This window comes from Vanellus vanellus, assembly GCF_965231255.1.
Source record: "Vanellus vanellus genome assembly, chromosome: 12".
Lineage (NCBI taxonomy): Eukaryota > Metazoa > Chordata > Aves > Charadriiformes > Charadriidae > Vanellus > Vanellus vanellus.
Window position 1 is genome coordinate 10,263,004 of NC_138917.1, and position 13,084 is coordinate 10,276,087.

The window sequence follows — 13,084 nt, forward strand, 5'->3', positions numbered from 1 at the left end:
GGCTTCACTTCCCTGTGCCTCATCCCAGTGGTTCCCAGTACAGCACAGGTGGGCGGTGGGTGATTTCCCTCTGTCCCAGCTTGCCCACCCTGGCTGGCAGGGCTTGCACTTGAGGGACCCAGTTTGGGCTCCCCACCTCCCACTCAGCTGCCAGGTCAGTACAGCCCAGTGTCGCCCAGGCTGTGGTTTTGTTTCCCAGTCTGGTCTCCCTGGAGCTGCAGGGCAGTTGCAGTCCCCGGGGGACGTGGCCGGGGCAGCAGCAGCCCACGGGGTTGTGCAAGGCTGGGGCTGCAGCCGCTGCCCCTGCGCAGGGCTGCCAAGGGGGGGGTGGGGGGGACCAAGGACCCCCAGGGGCTAAAACACCCACCGGCAGTGCAAGAGAGGCGCATCCCTCTCTGCCAGTCCTGCTCCAGGTGCCAATGGCACAGTCGGGGTCCCAAGCAGCTGCGCTGGGAGGGTTGGGACACCTTTTGGCCCTTTAAATAGAGCAAGAAGCAGCTTTGGGCAACTGCCCTGGGCAACTGGGTTTGGGGCGAAGGAACCCTTCTACACCATGCCCGCCTCGTGGCTTGCCTGCAGTGCCAGGACGGGGTCTCGGCCAGGCAGGGCACTGGGGGGGGACAGGGAGGAGGACAAAGGCAGCGGCTCCCTTGGGGAGCTGCTTGCGACAGGTCCTCTCCTTGCCTACTCTTGCACCACCCCCAGTACACCAAGTGGGGCAAGGGGCCGAGTCGTCTCCCCCCCCCCCCCCCCCAGCAAAAGAGAGATGAGATGCGGCTGAAGTCAGTAGAGCTTTACTTAAATAAATATATTTACAGAGTAGTAGATATTACAGAGGAGAGCTGGCCATGCTCAGCCAGCAGGGCGCGAGGAGGGGCTGTGCCAGGCACCGTGGCAGCCTCCCCGCAGGCATTGACCTAGCAGCATACTGGGACACCCCCCCTCCCGGGGATTGGGGGGGGGTGGGGGGGTGACTGAGGAGAGGTAACAGGGCACCCAACCCTCACTGCAGCATCTTCCCGCGGGGCAGGGGCGGGAGGCTGCAGGGCAGGAGGCTCTGCAGTGCTGGGCTGCTCTCAGCCTCCTTCGGCTCCTCTGTGGCATCCAGGAGCTGCTGCATGTAGCAGGAGGTGCCGAGCAGGACGTGGCCGGTGGCCTGCATGGTGAAGAGCGTCCAGCGCAGGGCTTCCCTAAGCAGAGAGGAAAGGTGTGAGCATCCCTCCTCGCACCTCATAGAGGGTATGAGCAGTGAGGGCTGGTCCCCACAGCAGCATCTCCTCTCCATCTCCAGCCCCCCCCCAGCACTCACTTCATCAGCCGCTTGGCCCCGTAGCAGCGCAGGTCATAGGACATGCTGTAGGTGCCATAGAGTGTGGCTTTGACATTGAGGCAGCCCAGGTCCCGCGGGTTGGTCTTGTAGAGGTCAAAGGTGACGCAGGCAATATCGATCCTCCGAGGGGGCTTGCGGGACAGGCTCAGCTGGTAGCCAGGCGTCTAGCGGAGACCAGGACCAGGGTTACCCACCCTCCTGGTCGCACCTCACCCAGCACCCCAGATACCACCCAGCCCGGCATCATCTCCCCACTGATCCCGATGTGGGATGCAGATGGGACAAACCAGGGATGCAGATGGGACAAACCAGGCCCCTGCCACCCAAGGGCACACTCACCTTGGAGGCAGCCCAGGTCTGCCCCTTGCTCAGGGCCATCAGCACCGTGCCCTCCTCCAGTGTCCGGAAGAAAGCCTCTGTCTCCACCACAGTTCCATCTTCATCCAGCACCAGCGAGACAGGACCCGGGGCGAGAAGAGCGCTCTGAGCCTGCAAGGGTGCTGGGAGTGAGTGGGGGAGGCCAGCCCACCACCCACTTGGGTGGATGGACAGCCCATGGGCAGTCAGACAGACAGCCCCCAGCTCACCTGGTGCAGCAGCTCAGCGAGGCTGCGTGCCATGATGCCCTTGCGCAGACTGCGGTCCCAGTTGCAGACACGGTAGGGTCGGGGCCGCGGGGCTGGGCTTGACAGCAGCTGCTGGGTCATGGAGGCACTTGCCGAGACACATCTGGAGAGGGATAGAGGGATCGGGGTATCCTGAGACCCTCCGCCAGTCCCAGACAGTGCCAGCCCCCCAGGTCCCAGTGGTGAGCAGCGCATCCACCCAGGGGGCCAAGAGTGGCTAAAGCAGGGAGGGCTCTGATGTCCCCCACCCCAGGGCTGGTGACTCCCCAGTACTTACTTGGAGACGGGGGCAGCCAGGCGCAGGCTCAGGGACTTGGCATAATCCATCTTTGCAAGGAGTACAGTCCAGCCTGCTGGGGAGGAAGGATTCAGCCCCGGGCAGGGGTGGTCTCCAGCTCCTCTCCACCCCAGGACACCCCTTCCCACCAGCACCTTCTCTGCTCAGCTCCGGCACAGAGGTGAGCCGGCATCCGGATACAGCTGCCTTTACAGAGGGGCTGTGCCTGCCCTTTGGCCAGGACCAGGCTGGTGGCAGCCGCCCGGGTAGAGTCTGCCTGCCAGCACGGCTCTTGCGCAAAGCGGCACGTGGGACCCTGAGTCAGCGCTGGAGCAAAGGTGAGACACAGGCACGGGGCTGCGCCCTCATGCCTGCTCATCGGGGGGCAACAAGGGGTTTGGGGGTCAGGGGCACCCACAGTGGCGATCCCAACCCTGTCACTCCAAGAACATTTCTAGACAGGAGCCTACTGGGAGGGTTCTGTAGATGTAGACCATCCCCATCCCCATCCCCATCCCCATCCCCATCCCCATCCCCATCCCCATCCCCATCCCCATCCCCATCCCCATCCCCATCCCCATCCCCATCCCCATCCCCATCCCCATCCCCATCCCCATCCCCACTCACCTCCAGCAGACACCAACACCTCCCCACCAAATGACTCTTGCCCACCCCACCTCACCTTATATACCTGACACCCAAAGACATCACTCACCCAGCCCCACCCCTCCTGCCTCAGCCAATCCCCTCCTGGTCTGCTGGCACAAGGGGCGTGGCCAATGCAGGGGGCGGGGCCAGCCTGGCACTGCTGCCCAGGACCGCTGCGCTGGGGTGATGAAGGAGCATCCCCGGGGCTGCCCCAAGGGAGCATCCTCCAGCCCAAACCTGCCGGCAACCCACGGGCTGCTCGAGCACTGCTCCTCCCAGTGCTCCCAGTGAGACCCCTCCCAGTGCCCCCAGTAAGCAGCCTCCTGGGAGTTTTACATCTCTGGGACATCTCTTCTGCGCCTCCCGGGGCTGAATTTGGCCACAGGCTGGAGAGCTGGGAAGGGCGAGAGGCCCCAGGGGCTGTTGCGACAGTGGAGGCAAGGGGCACGGTGTTTGGTGCCCCGGGGTTGCCAAAGCGTGGTTGGGGCCTGGCCAGCTGGAGGGGAAGGAGTGGCCATGGCTCCCAGGCGAGCTGCAGCAGAGCGGGCTGCAGTGGGGTGACTGGGGGGGGGCTGGTGGCCCCGGACCACGGGGCTCGGGGCTGCTGCAGAGGATGCTGAGGCGGGGCACCAGGCAGCTGGGCCACAACGGTGCTGAGCTCCCCCAGGGTGCGGGGCCACATCCTGGGCTGGGCAAGGAGCCGCAGGCATCGGGATCCTGCAAAAGCGGTGGCCCTGGGGCAGATCAGGTGGAGGACCCGGAGGTCAGGCATGGCTAAAGCCCCGCGGGCATGCACCCAGCATGGGCAGCAGCCCCCGGGGGAGGGAGATGCCCAGGCAGCCTGGCAGCTGGGAGCACTAATGAGGGTAGCTCATTAACACTTTGGTTAATGAGGAGGGCGCTGAACAGGCTGGCAGGGACCCGCCACGACACTCAGGCCGCTGGCGCTTGCTCCCGTTGGCGTTGGCGAGAGCCGGAGCAGCGCCCGCAGCGCCGTCCGGGCTGGGTGGGGGGTGTGAAGGCGGGGAAGGGGGCTGGCGGCACCCGGCGGCCATCAGCCCTCGCCGCCGGCATGTTTGTGTGCGAGTGCACATACGCATTTACGCGTTCCTCCACGCGTGCGGGCGCATCCCCACGCACAGCCGTATCCCGCTGCGCATTCGCGCGCATCTGTGCCTCCGCGAGTGCCTACGTACGCGCATTTACGTGTGGGTCACTGTGCGTCCATGCGCGTTCGCGTGTTTCTGCACGTGCACACGCGTGGCGGTTATGTGCCAACGTGAGCCCGTCCCCTTTAAGGCGCGGCCGGGCCGGCGGCGCGCGCGGGAAGGGGAGTGGAGAGGGGAGCGCGCCCGCTCGCCCGCCCCGCCCCTCCCCTCTCCTCCCTCTCCTCCCTCCCTCCCCTCCCCCTGGCGCGCGGGCCGGCGCGCCTCGATGACGTCACGCCATGGCCGCCCTGCGCCGCCGCGAGTAGAAGGCCCGGTCCCGTCCCGCGCCGCAGCCGCTGCCACCGCTTCGCCACCCCCCCCCCTTCCCCGCCCCCGCCTCACCCCACCCCCACCCCCCTCACAAGCCGGCCCGGCCCGGTCCGGTCCGCCCGCCCAGGTGAGCTGCTGCCCGCACGGCCGCGCTCGGCGGGCGCCGGCTGCGGCCTAGCGCCGGGGAGGGGGGGCGGGCCCGAGCGCCGGCGGAACCGGGGAGGGGGGGAAGCGGCTGTGGTATTGTGGAGGCGGCTTCAGGTGGGGTGGAGGCCCGGCGGGGGATGCTGGGGAGTGGGGGCATCCCCGGGGAGGGGAGGGGGGCGGGCATCCCACGGTGGGGGTGCTGGGAAGGGAGGGGCGGCTCTCGTTGGGAATGGGGGGGGCGGGCCCAGCGCGGGCGGGGGGGGCCGGTTTGGGAAGGGGGAATCAGGGGAGGGAAGCGGCAGTTGGAGACGATGGGAGGGCGGCAGCCCTGGTTGGGGAGGGCAGCCCCTGGTGGGGGGTCGTCGGCGTGTGGACGGGGGGCTACATGGGGTGGGGAGCCCTTAGTTTTAGGGGGTATCTGGGGAGGGCCGCCCCGTTTGGTGCAGGTGCACAGAGGTGCAGCCTTACTTTGCGCGGGGGGATGCTGAGGAGGGGCAGCATCAGCTAAATTGGGGGATGATGGGGATGGGAAGGGGGCAGCAGCAAATTAGGGGGAGGCTTAGTTTTGTGTGGGTGTTACGGAAGGGGATAGTCTTAACTAGGGGTGCCATGGTGGGTTAGCTTGCCTTCTGGAGGGTATTCTGGGGAGTGGTGCAACCCCAGGGGTGCTGGCAGCTCTGATTGTCCTCCCTCCCTCCCCAGGCAGGTGGGATCAGAGAGAGCTCCAGCAGCCTTGGCCCGGGGGGCACAGCAGAAGGACCTCAGCCTGGCAGGAGGCCCTGTGAGGTAAGGGAGGTGTGGGGGGAGCGGGGGCTGGGGTGAGGGGAAGGGCCAGGAACCCACAGCAGCACCAGCTGCACATGGGGGTCTGTCCTGTGATGGGTGGATGGGTACATCACCCCACGGGGGGTCTGTTCTGTGATGGATGGGTGCATCACCCATGTAACACTGTGTTGTCCACCCAGCGCAGCAGGAGCTGAGAGGCGCTCCTCTCTGCTCAGAGCTGCCATTGTGTTTGCAAGCGCTCTAACACGTAGCTGCTGCAGATGGTTTAAATTCCCGCCATGAGTTGCCTCAGCAGGGCTGTCTCTTCTCAGAGCTTTCCTTTTGGCATCCGTGCTAACAGTATTTGCTTTTGCTGCCATTGGTAGCCCATCTCTTCTGAAACAACTGTTAACAGTTGCTTTGACTGTAGCAAGAGCAGCACCTCCAAGGTGTGAATTCTTTCTACTGATCTTCCTAAGGTTTGCCTAGATTAAAGGGTCATGGTCTAGTCAAGCTGACTCTTTGCAAGACTGCTGATCCAATGTTCTGAGTAAAGTTAGCCTCTTGAGTCTGATCATCCACGAATCCTGCAGAATGCAGGTATAATTGTACTTGTTTTCCGTGGTGGGACCAAGGCACTGATAATTCAAAATTAGCATTTGCCAGTGGAGAGCTGCAGGAAGAGCTGTGTGTGCTCCAGCAATAGGAAAATCAGCTACACTATGAAAACAAACTCCAGCTGCTTACAGCACTGTTTCTTTTCAAGTTTCGGTCCCAAAGTCTGCCTGACAGAAAACAGTGGTTAGCATTCTGAATCAGGGCTCTCTGAGCATTTCTTTAAAAATCGGCTGGCTGAAGATGGTTGTCACCAAACAGTTCTCTTAAATTAAGACCAAAAGGCGTCTCAGTTTTCTGCATTAAAAGCTTCCCTGACAGCTGCTAGGTAATTTAAGTTTGCTATGCATTTTCAAAGTCAGTGCTTCTCTAAGGATGGCAGATAAGTGTGTATTTAGTTAATTAACCCTGTTAATGACCATAGTTTCATTCAAAGTAAAGGACTGGGGACTTTGCTTTTGTTCTACGTGTCTTTTCAGTTTTACATGATGCTCCTTTTATTTCCTTCTCCTGTTGTCACTACTCTTCCATATTTTTTCCCCATTGTGGTTCCTGCCTATAGCTTCCCTTTTGCTTTTGTTTTCCAGTTCTTTGTTCCAAAAATCTTTTTGTGGGTTTTTTTTTTTTCTCTTTTCAACTGCCCTATCAGCACTATTTCCCATTCATTCTCCTCAACTCACTCATCATTCTTCACCCATCCTCGTGGCTTGACTTAGACCATGTTCCAGAACCTTTCTGTTCTGCATTAACCCCTGGTTTTCGTGTATCTGATTAATGGAAATGCTTTGATTTTGCATCAAGCTGTTTGCCTATTAGAAAAGAGAAAAAACACTTTTTGCTGTCACAGAGATTTCTGCCTGAAAAAAAGAGGTTCCTTGCTTCCTTCCTTGGCTTCTGCCCTGCGGTTTGTCCCATGAACACCCCAGGAGCTGCAAATTCTCTGCTGAGGGGGTATAAGCTCGATTCTTGCCATCTGACTGACAATTTATAGGATTTCAAGATTGAAGCTCCTGTTTTCTGTAGGGTACTCAGTGCCTTCCTGCTACTGAAGGTGCTGGGATTGTCTGAGCTGTTGGTTCCCGTACTATATCCAAGGTGTTTTCCTTGTTCACTTGGAAAAAGCTTTTTTTGGCACCATATAAAGGCTCATCCTTGGAGGGAGGAATTTAATGAACGGAAATAATGCTTGCTGGGAGTATTTTTGACTTGGTGGCTGTTTCAAATCCTGTCTTAACTTACAGCTTTATCCTATAGGTACTGCTGTGGGTTAGAGTAAGCTGCCTTCCTTTCCCTTCTAGTTCCAGTTTGTTTGCTCCCAAGATACTACCTACAGCAGCAAGTCAGTTAGTTGTGCACAAAGCTTAACTTTGTTGGCTTAACTGAAGATGCTGCTCAAGCTTTTCGTGGGTTCTATTTGAAAACAGCACGGCGTAGAAACAGAATTTGAGCCTCCAGGCAGCAATAGGCACTTTTAAGAGCCACAGGCCCAGAAAGCGCATCAGTGAAATGCTGCACTGCCTTGGAGTAGTGTCCGAGATACGCGTGTGACCACAGACTAAAACTAGCTATCATTAAGCTTTGGAAAAAAATATATTATAAGGTGGCTGAAACAGATGAATTTAAATTTCCCCAACACCTCCTCAATGTACAGTGCCTTCTTTACCTGTGTGTGAGGGTGGGGAGGAATCTGTGTAATTTTAAAAGTTTTGCAGTAAGGCTATGAGACTTAAATGGGAACAGAGAGCAAGATGGGCCCCTTCATTATTGCATCCAAGTCTTTGCAGGTGAGAACAGCCACACAAATGCCTAGCTTAGAAGGAGCATCTCTGTTCCACTGTATGCAAGCCATGAAACACTGACAAAGTTAAGAATTAGCTAATGCTTCTTTCCTTAATTTGAAAAATTCCAGAGCTCAGTCTGTGAAACTTCAGCACTACCTCTTGTTGCATATGTATTGTGTAACTAAAAGCTGCTTTTTTCCACGAGACCCGATTCTGTGTGTAAATGGGCCATCTTGGAGGCAAGTCAGGGCTGTGAGCTGAACAAGTGTGCTGTGCCTCTTCCGGCCGCCTGTGCGCGTACAGGGAGTGAGTTGAGGGGCTGCGGGGAAAGAAGGCAGGTTTGTGCTGAAGAAAGCTGCGTATTATTGCAGCCAAATGTCTCCTAGGACACCAGGCTGTTCTAGCCTTTTTCATCCAGCTCCTAGATGATGCTAGGCATGTCTCTTCAGAGTGCTCTCCATCATTTCTAGATAGGTGGTGACCAAAGGGTCAAACTTAAGTTTGCAAAAACTGCCAGGTGTTCACAGGTGTAGCTGAATGCAGTTGGGTTCTGCCTGGGCTGCTGAGCGTGATGCGAAGGTACTGCCATTGAAAACAGGAGGATAAAGCCCCAGGCCTCTTATTTAGGGGATTTCTTCACTTTGTATTTTTGGTAGACTGTCTTTAATACTGCTGGCTCACAGCACTGGCAGGAACATTGCAAGCCAACAATAAGGACATGAGGACCCAAAAGGAGCAGCTGGAGGGAAGGTTTTGCTAGACCTGAGTGTTATCTGTGGGGACAGTAAGTACCATCTGGTTCACACCTGGGAGGATGGCATGTGCTTACTGCAGGTGGGATGGCTGGAAAGTTTAGCTACCAAATACTCAGTTTCTTTACTGAGAATGTGTGAGCTGCTTTTGAGGGGTTTTCAACTCAATGAGGCAAGCACAAGTGATTCTAGAGACAGTAAAAGACACACTTTTGGCTGCAAGTGCACCCTACTATTGCATTTGCTCCTAAGCCTCTCGATGGAAAGGCTGTACCAACTTGTTTAGCCTGGCAGTGAGGGTTTTGTAAGCCTCGTCTGAAACACTTAGTGACCTGTTCTGAACTAGTCTGCTTCAGACATGCAGAAAATGAAAATTTGACGCACTTTGTGCAAATCAAATCAGTTTTGTAATAGAATGTTTTGCAGCTTAGACCAAGTCGGCTTTACCTCAACTGCCTGCAATTTTAAAGACATCTCTGAAGATAAAACACTACTAAATGAGAAGTATTATTATATATCTTGTTCTTGCCCCATCATCCTAAGCTACAAGTCAAACAATCTTATCTGTAGGTTAGAAGTTAATTTTTTGCTTTTATAACTGGTTTTGGAGACAGTAAAAAACTCGTTTGGTTTTAAGGCACACAAACTCCAAGCTTATGATGAGGGATAAAACATGTGGATTTCTGCTGTACCACTTATGTCAGTGTTGCTCAATTTGATATTCTTCCATGTAGTCATTTTTCTTAGATTTTTCTGGTATTTGCCTGTACGTGTAACTAAAGGAGAGTGGAAAGCAAAAAAGCCCAAATAAAAAAAAAAAAACAAGCATCATCCCCCAAAAAACACCTCAAAAAACCCTTGCAGGATTGCAGAGATTTGGGATAAGCTGTGATTTGCAGATTATTCCGAGGCAGCTTGGGATGTGCACTTTAAACTGTAGTTAAACTTGCTACATGCAAAGAATAAATCTTTTGGAGCTTGAAAGGAAGTTGGAGTGACTATAACAAGTACTCTAGCACTTCACAAAATTCTTACTTTGATACTCTTTCATAACATTCAATTATTTCTTTTTTCTGCAAATGAGTGACCACAGGTTATACTGATTAGCTCAGTGATAAGGCATCCCATCTCAGACTGTGCCTCTGCAACATTGCTGTTGCCAGAAAGCTGTTATTGGGATGCTGCACCTTCTTCCCTTGCTCTCCTACTGAGCTCGGAGCCTTGGGGCTGCACAGGACTAAGGAATAGCTGGAGGGCACGTTATTGTCTTCATCTCCCCTGTTGCAGGAAGAGTTGCTGTGACAGTGAGTGAGGGAGACTAGCCTAACTTCTGGATGGCTGCTAGAGTAGTAACTTGTTCATCATGCAGCAGAAATGAAAACTGTCAGATTAAGGATGGAACAGGACAAGATAGCATTTCCATCTCTCTGGGTTTTTTTTTCCGCTTCTCATTTCACCTTTGCATGCCATGGGCTTGCTTTGGGGCATTCCCATGCAGTTGCACATGAGATTGAAGCCAAAACTCTGACTCCTTGGTCTTGGGGTATCTTTTCTTGCCTACTGGTGAACTTGGAGCTGTAGCCCTTGAAAAATGGCTGAACTGTGGCTCTCACTGGAATCATTCAGTGTAAGAGGTGGTGTAGGAGGTCTATAAGTGCTTTTGTGCATTTCTTCGCTGCCTGTGCAGATAGAGGTGCCTTGAAGGGCATAAGGCCTGTGACCAAAGGGAAACTTGCAGGGAAATACTCATCAAAAATGGACTGCCTGGATTTTATGAACTCTTTTCAATTGGGCTGTCATTTAATGTATTTCTTATAATTTCTGCTGATGGAAATTAATAGGAAATTACTGTAACTGATAGATGCACTGATTTTTATAATAACTTTAATAGCTGCTAGTGGAGGTGAATATTTTATACTTATCACCTTAGCTGGTGGTGAGAATGCATTCATATTTGTTTTCCCCCATCACTCTAAAGGTCTCGATGTCAAATGCAGAAAGGCATTTGGTTCACTTAAATGCTTTTTCTTTGGTGCTGCTTATTTGCAAGAAATCAGAAAACAAATTTCCTGAATACATCTGCACTTGACAGCTTATATATTTCTACTGGCCTCTTAAGGCTGACCTTTCAGATGTAATACACTAAGTTGTTCTACATGCACGCAAAGTGTAACTTCTCAGGCACTTAGGCAATTAAAATTACTGCTGTAAACTTGCTCTTAAAGCCAGTAACAATTTGTGCAAGCATTTATGAACTCAGCATCAACCGTTATATACTCAGTAAGAATATAATTTGTTTCAGATTACATTCTATTTAACTGCCCAGAGCCACTATCACCAGGAGGCAGTTGCTGTCTTTTAATTTGGCTTTTAATTTTTCAGTAACATCACAACTTTGGTTGTGAGCAAGAGCAAACTTCTTCAAATGAGCGAAAAAATGAGTAGCTGGTGGGAAGGTCAAAATGTGACTCTCTTGCTTCTCAGGGCCCTGTTGAATGTTTAGATCATCCTTTCATTTATCCATTAGCTAATATTTGTGCAGGGCTTTGAAGACTTGGAAAGAGAGGAAAGTTGTTGGGTACTAACGCATATGCTTGTACTACTTCTGGGAGTGCTTTTTCTTTTTTATTTTTGAGAAATATTCTTAGCTCCTTCTCTGCAGACCTCCCATAGTATAATGAGCAGCATTTTCTCAAGTGTGACTTTCATCTTGAGAGTTTGCTGCAAATACCAGCTAATAATGTCTTCACTGCAGCAAAGGCAAGAGATGTTATCTCAGGGATGACGGTACATCTGGCAGTGTACAAGACATAAATACAACAGCCCCGGTCCTGGCAAGTTTATGAAGAAGCAGATGAGTGGCACGGGTAACGAAGTTGTAATGTCTTCCTGATTTCCAGGCATGGGCTCTTAACACACAGCAGAGTCGCTGCATGTTCTCTGCGCTTACCCTCCTGCTGTATTTCAGCACTGAGATCCCCAATTCTGTCATTATCAAAATGTTTTGGGTTTCAGATGCTGTGAAGACTTCGATTTGCGTTGGTCGTGTTTACAGTGCATGGCAGTCTGTTTGGATGCTGTGGTTGCTGTGCCTTCTGCCTGTCTGTTCTTGCTCTTTGATGGTAAATAATAACCTTTACTATGCAGAACCAGTCAGAGGAGCATAGCAGAGAAGAGTGACGGGGCGAGTCACAAAAAGGTTAAGTAGCGCAGAGCTGCCTAGTGCTAATAACTTTTATTTCATAAAGGATTGCTGGATGTGTTTAAAGGAGCTACCAGAGTCTTGTATTTGTAGCATTTCTGCTCCAAGGGTCTTAAAAATAACAGGTAAAAATCTGGTCACTTATGCCATGTTTTTATTGCATCAGCAGTAAACGTGCTTGCAGGGAGGTTGTAGGTAGGAGCAGCTGAAGTAAAATATGATACAGTGAAGCAATCCTGTTGATTTGTAACTCAGTGGCTTTTCTTTAGCCCTAAATATGCTTCTGTAAGCCTTGAGTTTGTCTTTTGCTTTTCATTTCTGTCTGATGGCTGCCCAAGCTTGTTCCTATATGGACTTTTGGGTTTGGAGGAGGAGGTGGCATATACTGAAACAGTGAATTTAGTCCCTTGGAAAAGTGCCACCTTGAGGGGAGCCGATGCCTCTGTTGAACTGTTCCTCTGGTACAACCGGAGAACTGTGGTGGGTGTTTTTATCTCTCTGAGCGTTGGCCGCCTCGGTGCTGGAAAACCTGCTGAGATACCTTTCTCAGCTTGGGCTCTCTTCTTGGGCAGCCAAGCACTGTTGGTTATAGCTGAGTGGAGCGAGGAAGGAGTTGCCATCGTTGTTTATAGGGGTAAGAACATGCTACAGCAAAAGACCACAGCCGAAGGGTAAGAGTTTTTAATTACCAAGAGCTTTTGTCTAGATGTCAACCAGTAATCTTCCTAGTAGGAGACAGCTCAACCAGTTCCTTGGGTCAGACAGTTCTGCTATAATTAATGGGTGATTTTTTTTGGTTTGGGGTAAAATAAATAGATGTATGGGCTGGGTTTTTTTCCTGCTTTACATCTTGTCCCTTTCTTTTGCATTTATTATGCTTATTCTAAGCAGATGTCTAATTTTTAACTTACACCAAGCACATGTTCATACTGAGCTTCTAGCAGAAGCGTGTGGTGCAGACAGTTATGAAGTTGATCTTCTTTGAAGGAATTTTGAATCTTTACTGTATAAAGCAGGTGAAGATTAGATGGCAGTACATGCACTGTCTAAATTAAACCTGATTAAAAATCCATGAGTTTTCATGAATGCATACACTCCTTTCATATCTATTCTGGCTGCAGTGTAACAAGTACTGTAAATATATAGGCTGTTTTTCTAGCATCGCTGTAAGTTGTGCTCCTGTGCCTCTTCAAGAGTCAGTGCAATCTACAGCAATGCGTGCTTGTAGTTACTAAATACACCTGAAAACCTGGCCTTATGTTCTGACTTGTTCACAGAAGAAATGCCACTACTGATTGTGCCTGAGGTGAGGCGGCTACCTTGGGATTTCTAACGGTGATTTGGTGGGAGTCCTTGTGCAGCCTCACCTGTTAGAGCTTGTAGATGAAACTCCAGCCTCGAGCTCTATCATTGTGTGTGAAGGGTAGCGCACTTATCTAGTCTGGCACAATATTGGAATCAGT

At 52.5% G+C, this 13,084-nt stretch overlaps 2 protein-coding genes across 2 annotated transcripts in view; one reads left to right on the top strand and one right to left on the bottom strand.

The window, feature by feature from the left end:
- Positions 1–805: 805 nt before the first annotated feature.
- CIDEC (cell death inducing DFFA like effector c) lies at positions 806–2,877 on the bottom strand. The gene is made up of 6 exons (XM_082489522.1): positions 2,861–2,877; positions 2,234–2,306; positions 1,918–2,059; positions 1,670–1,819; positions 1,310–1,494; positions 806–1,190 (listed from the first exon to the last, which is right to left on the bottom strand). The coding sequence occupies exons 2-6, from the start codon at positions 2,281–2,283 to the stop codon at positions 1,004–1,006; spliced, it is 714 nt and encodes a 237-aa protein (XP_082345648.1). The 5' UTR covers positions 2,284–2,306; positions 2,861–2,877; the 3' UTR covers positions 806–1,003.
- A 1,717-nt stretch (positions 2,878–4,594) lies between these two features.
- The window catches only part of ZC3H18 (zinc finger CCCH-type containing 18), a 50,069-nt gene continuing 41,579 nt past the window's right edge, over positions 4,595–13,084 (top strand). The window contains exons 1-3 of the mRNA XM_082489523.1: positions 4,595–4,620; positions 5,209–5,292; positions 11,175–11,286. Of these exons, the coding sequence (XP_082345649.1) occupies positions 11,262–11,286 (25 nt within the window). The 5' untranslated portion in view covers positions 4,595–4,620; positions 5,209–5,292; positions 11,175–11,261. The remainder of the gene's footprint in view (positions 4,621–5,208; positions 5,293–11,174; positions 11,287–13,084) is intronic.

Coding starts and splice junctions, on each gene's coding strand:
- CIDEC (XM_082489522.1), bottom strand. CDS start 2,283: ATGGATTATGCCAAGTCCCTGAGCCTGCGCCTGGCTGCCCCCGTCTCC. Junction 1,495..1,669: donor AGACCTGGGCTGCCTCCAAG/GTGAGTGTGCCC, acceptor GGTCTCCGCTAG/ACGCCTGGCTACCAGCTGAG. Junction 1,191..1,309: donor GGGGCCAAGCGGCTGATGAA/GTGAGTGCTGGG, acceptor CTCTCTGCTTAG/GGAAGCCCTGCGCTGGACGC.